This window comes from Penicillium psychrosexuale (genome assembly GCF_028828465.1).
Source record: "Penicillium psychrosexuale strain IBT 29551 chromosome Unknown utg000002l, whole genome shotgun sequence".
Classification (NCBI taxonomy): domain Eukaryota; kingdom Fungi; phylum Ascomycota; class Eurotiomycetes; order Eurotiales; family Aspergillaceae; genus Penicillium; species Penicillium psychrosexuale.
This window is the reverse complement of record NW_026643187.1, coordinates 293157-306217: the sequence shown is the minus strand read 5'-3', so window position 1 is coordinate 306217 and position 13061 is coordinate 293157. Positions and strand designations below refer to the sequence as shown.

Sequence of the window (13061 nt, the reverse complement as noted above, 5' to 3'; positions counted from 1 at the left end):
TTACTTTTCCACGGCCTTTTCATCCAGTATACAAAAGGAAACCTCCTCTCTACGAATTGAGACAGAATTCCATACAACCATCTCAACACAGCAAATTAACACAAGCACAAGTCAATTGAATATTTAACCCCACGCAAGCTTCATACTTCAACACACTGCACATAAACAGTACCAGTACTCTACATTGTAAGCTGCCCCGTCTATTGCGAGCGCCTATTATGGCCCTTACTAACTTCTTCCAGGACCTTTATACACATATCGATTGGATATTGTTTCTCCTGTGCTTTGGGTTCGTCCTGTGCTTTGGATCTGTGACTTTCGTACTTGTTCACTGTATCATACAGGTGGTTGAAGCAGCCGTCGCTTTCTACCTATTCGACATCCTTTATGACTACATATACGAGGAAAGCAGCAAGCAATTCTTCGCCGAGCTCTTCTCCCATATCCTCTCCGCACGCCTCGAGCTCAAGAGTTTTGTCCTGCTCCTGTGCCTAATCTTCACTATTCATCATTCTATCAAGGAGATCGCCTCTGTCCTCCGTGAAAGGCTCTCGCCGAACACAGCCATCATTGTAGATTGTCCCGACCATCGTGAGTCTCGAATCAACTCATTCGTCAACTCCTACAACCGAGGAGACACTAGTCTGACAACCAGGACAATCAAGACTTGAAGTTATAACAGCCATGCAGAGCCCCCAGCTCTCTCAGCTCGCCGATGAGATGGCCTGCATTATTCCCTCTAAATTGATAAGGCCTAAGTCTAACCCCAACACCCACGATTCCCAACCCAAGGAAATCAGCCCAACAATCTTCAGACCTGCAACCCCCAATGAAGTATCCTTCGCATCTCATTTGAACCGCTACATGCACCATCCATGGGGCGTGGTCGACTACTACATCTACCTTTTACATATCGAAAGCGGCCGCAACAAGTTCCGTCGCAAGAAAGAGTGCTACCTCCTAGAAACCACCGGCTTCACACAAGTCACTCTACATGACGAGCCAGTCCTTAACAATCTCCCAGCCCACACAAACCCAACAGTAGTCTTCGTCAGCCTCCCCATTCCTGACATGCAGAACGAATTTAGCAACGCCAGGTTGGTACTCGGCTTCGACCTACAGTCCGACCGCTTGCAGGGATATTTCTTCGAGCCCGAGGCCCCGATCGAGAACTACGAGGACCTCTGGAAGGCCTGGAATCAAGGTGAAGGCGAGCTCGTGATTGACGTTCCTGTAGACCGTTTCCTGGCAATTGTTCGCTATACTATGGAGCATCAGATTGAGATCCTGGAGATCGGTGTCCTGCACCACTACGGTCTGATTATGCGCGAGTTCCAGGCTGGTCTGGATATGGTTGTTACCGTGCAGTTCTTGCAGTTTGTGGATGACTTCGCTGAGCTCCTAGCTGAGGAGCCTGATAAGCTTCGTGAGCTTTATACGCCTTTCCAGGATGAACTGCGGGAATTGCTTGCGACTGGCTCCCGGGACACTTGGTTTGCTGTTCGTGATGGACTCAATATCGAGCAATATCGCCAGAAACAGTTGAAGAAGGTTGTTGCTTCTGGTTTGTTCCATGGACAGAATATTCTTGTGCTGCGAGATGAGTCTGAGGAGACTGAAAACGATGAGCCTCGTTCTGTTAAGATTGTTCCAGGCCACTCGCGTCAATGGTCACGGTTAAAGCTGCGGATCCAGATCTTGGTGAGTGCTACGTTGATTATTTGCCTCTGTTCTATCTTCGAACGCGACCGTGTCTTATGTCTAGGGATGTTCTGATCCAGTTCGTTGATATTATTCCAAATTTGCAAATGAATAAAAATTTCAAGATGGTTGTTAGTATAATAAGTATGGATGTCTCCACATGTAGATCAGTAAATAGTAAGCGGATGTGATAGGCCACGTATTTAGCGGGGTCATAGGGAGAAATCTGACATGTAAGCAGTAGAAGCCTGTGTAATCATCCGGTAAGTAGGGAGTACCAACGAAGTACATATTTGATCATATGGAAGATGCTCTTGAACAAAAAACCTTCAAAATCAGAAGAAACCCACTTATGTAACCCGATCAAAGCTAAAATTGCACCGCCACCACTCCTGACCCAATCAGGAATAGCCAGAAACCACTTATGTGGCGCGAGGTGGCTCAACCGGGTAGTGGCTGGCATAATCTCCTCTCCCATTGGCCAGGTAATTACCGGAAAGTCTTGGCAGCGTCAGGGCTGTTCATCGGGGTTGAGCAGCGACCTCCTTTATTGCCAAGCCAGCGGGCCAAAAGGTACAGATCTGCAGCTTCCAATCTCGCTTCGTTTCTTGTTTTCCTTTTCAGCCCTGTACTTAGTAGCCCTATAGCATTCAAGTACGCCTAGTTCCTTCCTTTTATCCCTGCTTACCCCCCTTCATTTCGCTCAATTGTGGTTTGAATCTTGATAATCTATGCGACTTCAGTCGACGTTCTTATTTATCTCCTCTACAATCCGGTGATATCCAAATCGCATCAATTTCTATTATTATTATGGCCGAGTACAGTGCGCAGCTTGTCAACGGTATGTCGCGGAACCCCAGTCCTCAATCGGAAAGTCGCGCAAAGCTAATCGAAGCATGTCGGCAATCGCAGGGATGCCTCAAAATGGGGAGACAGGACAACAGATCACGCGCGGCTCGAGCGATCGCTTCGAGCTCATCTCCGGTCCCCTGATCAACCTCAAGAACATGCACTACGAGGCTACAACTACCTGGCACGGCAGTATCTTGATTGTCACCAAGCCAACCCAGGAGCAGCCCCAGCTGCGCCTGCGCCAGGTAGGCGCTGTGGATATTGAGGCCCAGAGCGGCACCGACAGGGTTCCAACAAACCAAACAATCGAGGGTCTCAAGCTCTACGAGGATCCCTTGAAAGCTTTCTGGCGATTCTCGCTAACCGTGCCGGTGGCCGCATTCGAGGCGCGTTGGGCGTACGACATCCCTGGTCTATACAACGAGTCCGGAGTCCAGGTCCCGGCACCGTGGGAATTCGTCATTCCTGCAGAAGAGCAGTCCATGCGCACCATGTTCCACTCGTGCAATGGCTTTTCCGTAGGCACGGACATGAACGCCTGGGTGGGGCCGAACCTGTGGAACGATGTGATGCGCCTGCATGGCGAGAGGCCATTCCACGTTATGGTCGGTGGTGGTGACCAGATTTACAATGACGGCGTTCGTGTGGATGGCCCGCTCAAGTCTTGGACTGCGATTGCGAACCCGCATAAGAGGCGCAACCATGACTTCAATAATCAGATGCGCGCTGATTGCGATGACTACTACTATGCCAACTATGTCCGCTGGTACAACACTGAGCCATTCCGCTCTGCCAATGGCCGCATTCCTCAGGTCAATATCTGGGATGATCATGATATTATTGATGGGTTCGGCTCGTACACGGATCATTTTATGAAGTGTGCTGTCTTCCGTGGTATCGGCGGTGTCGCTTTCAAATATTACTGTCTCTTCCAGCACCACATTGCCCCTCCTATGTCGACTTTCACCACCGATTCCCCGCAGACTATGCACGCCGTCAATGGAACTTCCGGTGTTGACCCACGTCAAGTGGAGAATACCTACGTTCTGCAGAACCAGGTCGAGGACGACAGCTGGATCATCGGCAAACGGCCCGGTCCTTACGTGGAAGAGAGCAGCCGAAGTCTCTACATGCGCTTTGGCAAGCGCATTGCCTTTATAGGTCTAGATGCGCGAACAGAGCGCACCCGTCACCAGGTCAACTACGAGGACACCTACGATATGATTTTCGAACGGCTGCAGCGCGAGATCGTCGCCGCCGACGGCGACATCAAGCATCTGATAGTATTACTAGGCGTCCCAATCGCATACCCCCGTCTCGCATGGCTCGAGAACATCCTCACGTCTCCCTTGATCGCGCCGATCCGACTACTGAACAAGCGATTCGGCCTGGCAGGCGGCCTCTTCAATGAATTCGACGGCCAAGTGGATCTACTCGACGATCTGGATGACCACTACACCGCGCGCCAGCACAAGCACGAGCGCAAGATGCTAGTCCACCGCCTGCAAGAGTTCGCCCGCAGCAACAGCGTGCGGGTAACCATTCTCGGCGGCGACGTCCACCTTGCCGCCATCGGCCGCTTCTACTCCAACCCGAAACTTAACCTTGCAGGCGAAAACGATCACCGCTTCATCGTCAACGTCGTCAGCAGCGCTATCACAAACAAGCCCCCACCCCAGGCCGTCGCCAACCTCCTCGCTCGTAGAAACAAAATCCACCACCTCGACCATGAATGCGACGAGACTCTCATGCCTTTCTTCGACAAGCAGCCTGGCGGCCAGGAGAAGGGCGCCGCCTGGAACAAAGTCACCATGCCATCCCGCAACTACGCCATCCTCACCGAGATCGTCGCCCCAGGGCCCGGTAACACCGGTGTCCTCGAATCCAATTCCGTGAAACTGGAGCGTCTTCCTAAAGACGGCCACGCACCACTGCACAAGGGCGAAGTCAATGCCGGAACGACACACAGCGCCGCTGACGGGTTCACCTGTACGAGCGGCATGTTTGGCGGACTCGACGTTTCCGTCCGTGTTGAGATCGATCCCCAGAACCGTAGCGCTACTACCGAGGGATATGGATTTAGTATCCCCCCCCTGTTCGCTACCGAGGGTCCACCGGCCACCGGTCACCGGCTTAGTATGCACTCGCGCAGGTCCCAGGCCCGACCATCGACGGCGCTGTAATTGTTTTTTCCCATACCATATGCTACTATTCGTAATGTTTGATATTCCTCGACGTTTTTAGGGGTTTGTTTTACCTTTGTTTTTCTTTTGGTGATTTTCTATTTGATACCTCAATTCTTTTTCCCTTGAAACCATTGCATTTCTATTTTGTCTTATCCACTCCGTAGATGCCTATCAAATAAGCCAATCTCGCAGATCAAATGCGGAGTACTTTCCCCTCTGGATATAGTTGCTTTTTAGGGTTAGGCCTGGCGTCAAACTTTCTCTTATCTTGTCTTTTAATGTTGAACGTCGGCCCTTTTCTCTTGATTATCTTTTCTCTGTATGTGAAGCTCCCCAATCGGTAAATTATATCCCCATTACCGTTTTATGCACCAGCCACAAATTGTATATCTTTATCGATTGCAGAATGCGAGATTCCCCTTTCGGATGGTATTGTTTACATCTGTACTTTGGCCCTTGCACGACATGCTATTCGTTGCACCTCGGCATATGACTGCACTGCATATAATCTCCGTATATCCTTCTTGGTCCTATTCATTTGCTTACTATAGAGACCCTGATAACGGCGGACTGCCCTCACTAGCAACCCTGCTACTGTCACCATGTCTATCGAGAAGGAGATAACCCCTTCACCTCCCTCCCTCCAAGATCATGGAAAGGGCACAATCGAGAACCTAGAACTAGACCGTCTAGGCTACAAGCAAGAACTACGTCGCAATCGCTCTGTCCTAACCCTCCTCTTCCAAACCCTCGCCATAGCAGCAATCCCGTATGGCGAAGGCTCAGCTCTCCTCTCGGCCATCTACGGCGGCGGTCCCCTCTCAATCTTCATCGGCTGGATAGTCGTCTGCCTCCTGGACCAGTGCATCGCCTTCTCCCTCGCCGAGCTTGCCTCCCGCTATCCAACCTCGGCAGGGCCTTACTACTGGACCTTCCAAATCTCTCGCAGCAACAAAACAACCCTCTCCTTCATCAATGCCTGGATTTGGCTGATCGGCAACTGGACCATCACGCTCTCCGTAAACTTCGGCTTTGCCTCCATGCTCTCAGCAACAGTCTCAATCTACCATCCAACCTGGTCAGCATCCGACTGGCAACTCCTCCTAATCTTCTACGCAGTCTGCCTCACCTCCTTAGCAATCTGCATCTTTGCAAATAACCACCTCCCCTTAGTCGACACCCTCTGCGCATCCTGGACCCTCCTCACAATAATAATCATCCTAATCGCCCTCTCCGTCAAAGCAGACACAGGCCGCCACTCAGCATCCTACACCCTAGCCCACTACGACAAATCCTTCGCCGGCTGGGGAAACTTCACCTTCTTCATCGGCCTCCTCCCGGCCGCATACACCTTCTCCGCAATAGGAATGATCTCCTCAATGGCCGAAGAATGCACAGACCCAGCAGTAAAAGTGCCCCGCGCAATAGCCCTCTCCGTCCCCGTCGGCGGCACAGCAGGCCTATTCTTCATCATTCCCATCTGCGCAACCCTGCCCCCACTCCAGGACATCATCAACGCCCCAGCAGGCCAAGCCCTCCCCTACATTCTGGCTCGCGTAATGGGCTCCCACGCCGGCGGTCTCGGCCTCATCTCCCTCGTCCTGGTCATTACAGTCTTCTGCTCGATTAGCATTACCGTTGCGGCCTCGCGCGCGACCTGGGCCGTCGCCCGGGACGACGCCGTTCCGCTCGCGAAACTGTGGGCGCGCGTCGACGAGCGCTGGGGCGTCCCCGTTTGGGCGTTGGTTTTGTTGACCGCCATTCAGATGTTGCTTGGGTTGATTAATCTCGGGAGTTCGAGTGCGTTTACCGCGTTTGTTTCTGTGGGCGTTATTGCGCTCGCGGCTGCTTATGCTATTCCGATCTTTTTGAGCCTGTGGCATGGTCGGGAGGAGGTTGCCAAGGCGCCGTGGAATTGTGGAGGTCTTGTTGGGAGGTTTGTTAATGTCGTTGCGTTGGCTTGGATTGCGTTTGAGTTGGTGCTGTTTAGTATGCCGACTGCTTTGCCGGTTACGGCTGTGTCGATGAATTATGCTTCGGTTGTTTTTGTCGGGTTTATGGCGATTTCTGCGGTTTGGTATGTGGTTTATGCGAGGAAATGTAAGTTTTATGGACGATGCTGGATGCTGGAGATCTTTATGCTGACATTTGGTAGATTATAAGGGTCCGCCTGAGTCGGATGCTCTTGATTGAGAATGGGGAGAGGTTGTGATGTATACGAGGCATTGATGTATAGCCCTGGATAGCAGATATGTATACAATTTTGTAATTGCAGTTCATTCTTACTAATTAAATGGATCAATGACCCTAATATGAGCAAGTATCGAGGTCTACATAGTTCTACGCGTGTTGGGTATACACAAACAACTAGAATGGGTCTATCTATGCATCCTGAACAACTTAGATTGATTAGACACCTGTTATTCACGGGAGAAACATGGTCAATCAATCCTGATATATTAAATAGTGAAGAGGGGTCCCTAGGATAGGGGCACCGACAGCCCTGCGAAACAAGTGTGAGAGCAGAGTCGTCACTGGGAGTAGTAGGGTGCTAGAGAGGATAACACCATGGGGTGACTACTGAGAATGGAAGTGGAAAGGTATGCCTCGGGAGTGCTTTTATATCACATGGCTGCTTATTTATCTTGCTCTGGAAACCCCCACTGCAATATCTTCCATATCTCACAGTATATCTTACATAAATGAATTTTATGTAAAGCCCCAAAGCCTTCCTCGAGTTTGTCATCGGCGGGAATAATCTCACAGCCGGTCGTTGGGAAAGAGACGGGAAACTTAAGAGACATTCGGAAGAGGCTCCTCAGCCATCCCAAATTGAAGAGCTTCTTGCCGAAGAGTCTCTTCATTCCAAAAGAGAGGTCATTATTGCCAGTAGGGTTTAGACTTGGGGAGAGGACAGTATGAGCAGTGCTTATTATGTCAAACGCAGCTTACGGCCTCCAGGAGTTAGAGCTTTGATGATTAACAATCTGACTGGCACTCCAGGACTATTTGTTCCATCTTTCCATCGTTTGAATAAGATTAGTTCGTCTCATTTTATAGAAGCTTTTCTATGGGTGTTGATATATATACTCCCTTTGGATTCTATATAGCGCTGCATGGTAACTAGTTACAGTGAGCTCTCTAATTATTGAAAGGTCGGTATGCCCAGCTGCCATACTAACATTTGATTGCTCCATGATGTATCTTTCTCGAAGGAAAAGAGCCGAGTACGAAGAGATACAAATATAGAAACAATATGCATTACTTAAAACAAGCCTATAACCCAATACTATTCCCGATCAGCGAGAATCCCCTCCTCATTCTCACTACCACCCCTCCTACGCCTAGGAACACACTCATTCATAGCGTTAACCTGCTTCGGGATAGACACCGAAACAGAAGGATCACTCGGTCTACGCCGCCTAACAAGCTGATACCCCCTATCAAGCTCAATCTCAATCGCCTCCCGAACCTTTAACGCACTAATCGCCGGCCAAACTCCCCTCTCGCCCTTAAGCGCCCAGTCAGCGATACCGGCTTTCGTCGGACTCTGGAACAGTTTCCTCAGATCCCAGAAACTCAAGTCCGGGACAAGAGTTAGGTTCGGCCCGGGGATTGTCTCGTCGATGAGTATTCTGCTCACTGGAGCAGGTAGCACGCCTAGGTAGTCGAGCTGGCGGAGCCGATGGCGCAGTTCGACCATTATTAGTCGCATTGTGGAACGGGAGAGATTACTCCAGCCTGTTTGTCGTCGGTCTAGGAGGTTCAATTCTGACCGAAGGAACGGGACTAGGTATGGTCGAGCTTGGGAGACGACGAAGTGGTTTACGTTGAAGAGTTCCGAGATCCGTGAGAGGGGGGATTCGCCTTCGTTGTAGTGGACGTGTCGCCAGGGTCGGAAGACTGCGTCTTGTGTGTGTGGCCAAGGGACTATTGTGCCTGTTTCATCTTTGCAGTAGATCGTCACGGGTGAGTAGAGGCCTGAGGAGAAAGAGGCGTTGGATGCTACCGCCGCAGACCAGATAAGCTAGAAATGGTGTTAGATATCACTGAGACTGGCAACGAGAAGGGGAGAAATACATACCACATTCGGCGCAGTCAAGTAATTCAACAGATTCGGTGTCCCGTTTTTCCCCGTCGTCACGACAGTGATATTCAAAATGCGCTTCGACCTCGCGTATGCCTCTTCGAACGTAAGATCTCCAACATTAGCCCGAACACATTCCTCCAAAACACCAACATCGAACAAATACCCCTTCCTCATCAGTCGCCTCAATCTTCGATAAAACGTCCCAACCCAACCCGAGTCGGAGCTCTCCTCGACCCCACCATTAATCATCTTCCGCGTATCAAAAGCAGAAAGATCAATCCCCTCCCCATCAAGCAACGGCAACAACTCATCCTCAGAATGAATCCCCACAAGCGCAGCAATCATCGCCCCACTGGCAGTGCCCGTAATAATCCGTGGCAACAAACCCTGCAAATGCAGCGCCTTCACAACACCAAGATGACACAGCCCGAACGCAGACCCGCCCTGCAGCAGCAGCGTCGTACGTCCAAACGCCTGTCGCGTATCGTGCAGCAACTCCAGCTTCGCTTGGGAGCTGAACCCGCTGGGATGCATCGGCGCTCCTGGTACGGATGTCACGTACTGGATTGACAGCGCTACTTGCGTGATGTAATCGTCAATTAGAAGCTTGGTTCCTGCGTACGCGTGCGTGAACAACTTCGTGCTGGTTATGTTGCCCAGATTTCTCACTAGCCCCGATCGGAGCAGGTTTACTAGTGTTAGGATGTCTTCTGACTCGCGCGCGCTCATCAGTGCTTCCAGTCGACCGAGGATCAGTCGGTAGTCGTAGTGTCGGCTGACGGGGTTTTGGCGCCTGAGTAGGTGGTTAGATTATGGTTTGGCATATTGCTTTTGAGTAGGGCTCAATTGCTGTGGTTTAATCTCATACCATAAATCTTTACTCTGTAGCTCGTCAAGCTCAAATGCCGCCTCTTCCCACTCCTCATAGCTCTGCGCGTTGGCTAGCGTATAGAAGAGTCGATCTCGAGGGGATTTGGAATGCCACCATGATGATAGTTTCTAGGGGATATATGTTAGCTCGAGATCAGATCGGAAACTATATCCGAGGTTTTATGTCTTGTGCGTCTTTTCTCTTTGCCATCTTCGGCTCAGACCTCCGCATATAAGACACTCCGGCTGGGATTGCAGCACAACACTCACATATCTCCAGAACTGAGCAACGTCAAGCAGCATATTCCAGACCGCCCCAACTATATTCCACAGTCCGAGCCACCAGGACCCCATATTTTCATTCGAGGGATATGTCTGCGTTGTGGCTGGTGGAGGCAGAGGTGCACATGCGGGCCCGGTATTCGCCTTCACATGTTACGACGTCACGCACGTTCCGCTTAGGGATTGGAGATTAAAATTTGGTGTAATAGTATTGGATTGAGTGATTAAGTATTATACGTAGTCGAGGATAGCTGTATTATGAAAATGGATGGTCTCAATTCTGAGGAAGGGATTCTGTTGGAGGTTGAAGGTTGAAGAGTTGGACCTCGATCCAGATTCCCCCGGATCTTCATCTTCAGCTACAACAGCCCCGCGACAAATACATATATATCTCTCTACTCAATACTCATAGTATTAAAGTAATGAAGTAATAGAATCGCCACGGGCGCACAGTTCTACATGCCACATACAAAGACGTTTTCGCGTAAGGGAATCAGTGAATTTCAAAAGGGTCGTTTTGTTTTTGACATTTCGCTTTGCTTCCCTATATGCAAGTAGGCGAAATTAAAGAAACCTCTCCCGGACACCCCATGCATTCCCAAGTGGCACATTTACTCTTCAATAATGTTGCCCTTCTCCGACACGTAAAGACCATCCAAGAACTAGGAATAGTTAGTATAGATTCAGAACCACGGGTCCTCCCAGTAAAGATGCTTGTTTGTCAACTCACCTTACGGATATCCTTGTTTCGGACACGGCAGATCTGCTGGATGTCGGCGGCGGACTGGGACACACCCTCGAGGGAGTTACCGGTGAGGATGAGCTCATCCTTAACGTTGGCGGAGGGAGCGATGTCGACATCAGGCTGGGCAGTGATGCGGCGGACGTACTTCTCACCGAGGAAGTTGCTAGAAAAAACTGTTAGCTCTAATTCATCTCAATTTGGTTTTCACGGTATAATTCCAAAATCATATCGAGAAAAAATGTAGGTTCCAGGGTTCCATACCGGATCTCCACAATAGAACGGCCAGTCTCGGGGTTGGGCTCGATGTTGACGTTGATGGGGAAGTGAGCGTAGACGTAACGCATCTTGTACTTGAAGCCACGGGTAACGCCGATCATCAAGTTGTTAATGATGGTACGGACGGTACGGAGGGTAGCAACACCCTTGCGGGCACCGTGGTGCAGCTCGATGGAGATAACGTTCTGCTCGGGGCGGCCGAAGGTAACGGCAATGTGGGAGAGATCCTTGACAAGCTTGCCGCGGGGACCCTCGACAGTCACGACGCGGGACTTAATCTGGACCTTCACTATAGAGCGAAAAGAGATTTGGGTTAGTTGATGGCATTTCTTTTGGTGGAATTCAATATTTTGAAGAATCAAAATCGAGAATTGTCTGGTAGGTGTGCGAGTCGCCGATCCCACACAATATTCCCTCCTACTTCTGCCGTATTGGTGTTGGACGTTGATCGTGTGTCGTGCTAGGCTTGTGGTTGAATTTCGTGCCTCAAAAGAGAAGTTGTATTGTGTGCGATCGGCTTCCTCCATCCTCCAATAAAAAAGAAATTCGCTCACCATTGTCCAGAATGGGCAGCCGTTCCTCGGAGTGAATGTACCGCATCTTGACGTGACTTTTGGTGGTTGCCGGGGGTGTAGATTGTCGATGTCGGGGAGGTTCAAAATTCGAATGGACTTGGTGGTGGAGCGAAATTGGATGTCACGGGGTTGTGCGTCGCTTAGGGCCATTTTGGGTCTAGCGCGATTAGGGTTCCTTATCAGCTTATCGCCTTATCGCTGCTTGTACCGGTACTTGTTCCACCGGTGTAAGTTGGGTGCTTGGCAAGTAGAGGTACATGTAGTAAATATTAAGCTGCCCAGAGTTCCTGCGCAAGTTCGCTACTCTGTACAATGCAATGAGCTGCAACAACAAGATGCCCCCTAATTGTCTGCCATGGCTATGGGCTATGGCTATTAAAACTTGGAACTTGTTTTACAATACTAACCTCATAGTGATTTCTCAACCGCCTGGTGCGACACGTCCACGATCCATTTCCGACCCATTTGTCGCAGCGTCGAAACCAGCTCGTCGCTCTGATCCAATGCCGCAATATCGTCTCCACCACCTATACTCTTTCCGCTCACGAGCACATTCGGCACAGTACGACGACCCGTGCTCTGTGCGAGCAGGGCCTGCAGATACGGCCCAAGCGGGTGCTGATCCAATTCGACCACGAATGGCTTCGGCTCGATAGAGTAGTGCTCCAGCAAGATCACCTTGGCTTTCTTGCTGTAGGGGCAGTAGGATTTGGAGAATACGATGACTGGATGTTGTTGGTCTTGGATACGGGCCAGAAATGGAAAACGGGGGAAAGAAACATACCTGGAGCCCGCTTCAAAATGGCATTAAGCTCTGTTGTCGCCTCGGCCTCTTTCCTCTCTTTCTCCTCACGCTCTCTCTTCGCTTTTTCCTCTCGCTCCTTCTCCTCCTCGCTCTTGATCTCCGACTGAACCTCTGACGGCTTATCCTGATTCACCTTCTTCGGAACGGTCATCTTCGTCCTCCCCGCAATCGGGATCTCCTCCGTATCTTCATTCCCTGTAGCAGGAGGAACAGCGGCTTTCTCGACCGCAGCAACAGGCACCTTGTCACCCGCACCCGCGGCGCCATTCTGTCCGGGCGCATGCACGGGATTCTGGATCTTCTCTTGGGCCTTGGCCTGCTTAGCTTGCTCTTTCGCTTTCATTGCGTCGAGGGTTGACCGATAGAACTTTTGGTTTTGGATTTTGCTTGCATCGCCCTGTGGATCCGATTGCGTCGTATTAGATATCTGAAGAAACAGTGTGGAAGGGGGAGATCTGGTGACGTACGGTGTAGTAAAAGACCATGAAAAGAAGCGCGATGACCACAATGACGATCAGTCGAAGCCGCCGTTGGGAAGAAGGCATGGCGAATTGCGCTTATAGCTGTGTGGCTTGTGGATTGTTTCAAAAAAGCTGAATCCAAAATGTTCAGGGTCCAAGGTGACTTCCAGACAACGTGACGTGTTTCAGAAGCCAAGAATTCCTCCGTTCCCGGCAGA

General features: G+C 50.5%; 6 protein-coding genes across 6 annotated transcripts; 3 read left to right on the top strand and 3 right to left on the bottom strand.

Annotated features, from left to right (window-relative positions):
• Positions 1-218: 218 nt before the first annotated feature.
• On the top strand, positions 219-1776 carry N7518_001247 (uncharacterized protein; the record flags this gene model as incomplete). Its single annotated transcript, XM_057182175.1, has 2 exons — positions 219-591; positions 683-1776. The coding sequence occupies 2 exons, from the start codon at positions 219-221 to the stop codon at positions 1774-1776; spliced, it is 1467 nt and encodes a 488-aa protein (XP_057043625.1).
• Positions 1777-2511: 735 nt separating this feature from the next.
• Positions 2512-4736, top strand: N7518_001246 (uncharacterized protein; the record flags this gene model as incomplete). Its single annotated transcript, XM_057182174.1, has 2 exons — positions 2512-2542; positions 2614-4736. The coding sequence occupies 2 exons, from the start codon at positions 2512-2514 to the stop codon at positions 4734-4736; spliced, it is 2154 nt and encodes a 717-aa protein (XP_057043624.1).
• Positions 4737-5341: 605 nt separating this feature from the next.
• N7518_001245 (putative amino acid permease) lies at positions 5342-6932 on the top strand (the record flags this gene model as incomplete). Its single annotated transcript, XM_057182173.1, has 2 exons — positions 5342-6839; positions 6895-6932. 2 exons carry the CDS (start codon positions 5342-5344, stop codon positions 6930-6932), a joined length of 1536 nt encoding a protein of 511 aa, XP_057043623.1.
• Positions 6933-8028: 1096 nt separating this feature from the next.
• Positions 8029-10053, bottom strand: N7518_001244 (triacylglycerol lipase family protein; the record flags this gene model as incomplete). Its single annotated transcript, XM_057182172.1, has 4 exons — positions 8029-8766; positions 8824-9622; positions 9698-9828; positions 9970-10053. 4 exons carry the CDS (start codon positions 10051-10053, stop codon positions 8029-8031), a joined length of 1752 nt encoding a protein of 583 aa, XP_057043622.1.
• Positions 10054-10592: 539 nt separating this feature from the next.
• Positions 10593-11602, bottom strand: N7518_001243 (60S ribosomal protein uL6; the record flags this gene model as incomplete). The annotated part of the gene is made up of 4 exons (XM_057182171.1): positions 10593-10643; positions 10712-10889; positions 10988-11291; positions 11557-11602. The coding sequence occupies 4 exons, from the start codon at positions 11600-11602 to the stop codon at positions 10593-10595; spliced, it is 579 nt and encodes a 192-aa protein (XP_057043621.1).
• Positions 11603-11985: 383 nt separating this feature from the next.
• N7518_001242 (glutaredoxin) lies at positions 11986-12927 on the bottom strand (the record flags this gene model as incomplete). The annotated part of the gene is made up of 3 exons (XM_057182170.1): positions 11986-12302; positions 12362-12779; positions 12850-12927. 3 exons carry the CDS (start codon positions 12925-12927, stop codon positions 11986-11988), a joined length of 813 nt encoding a protein of 270 aa, XP_057043620.1.
• Positions 12928-13061: the final 134 nt, after the last annotated feature.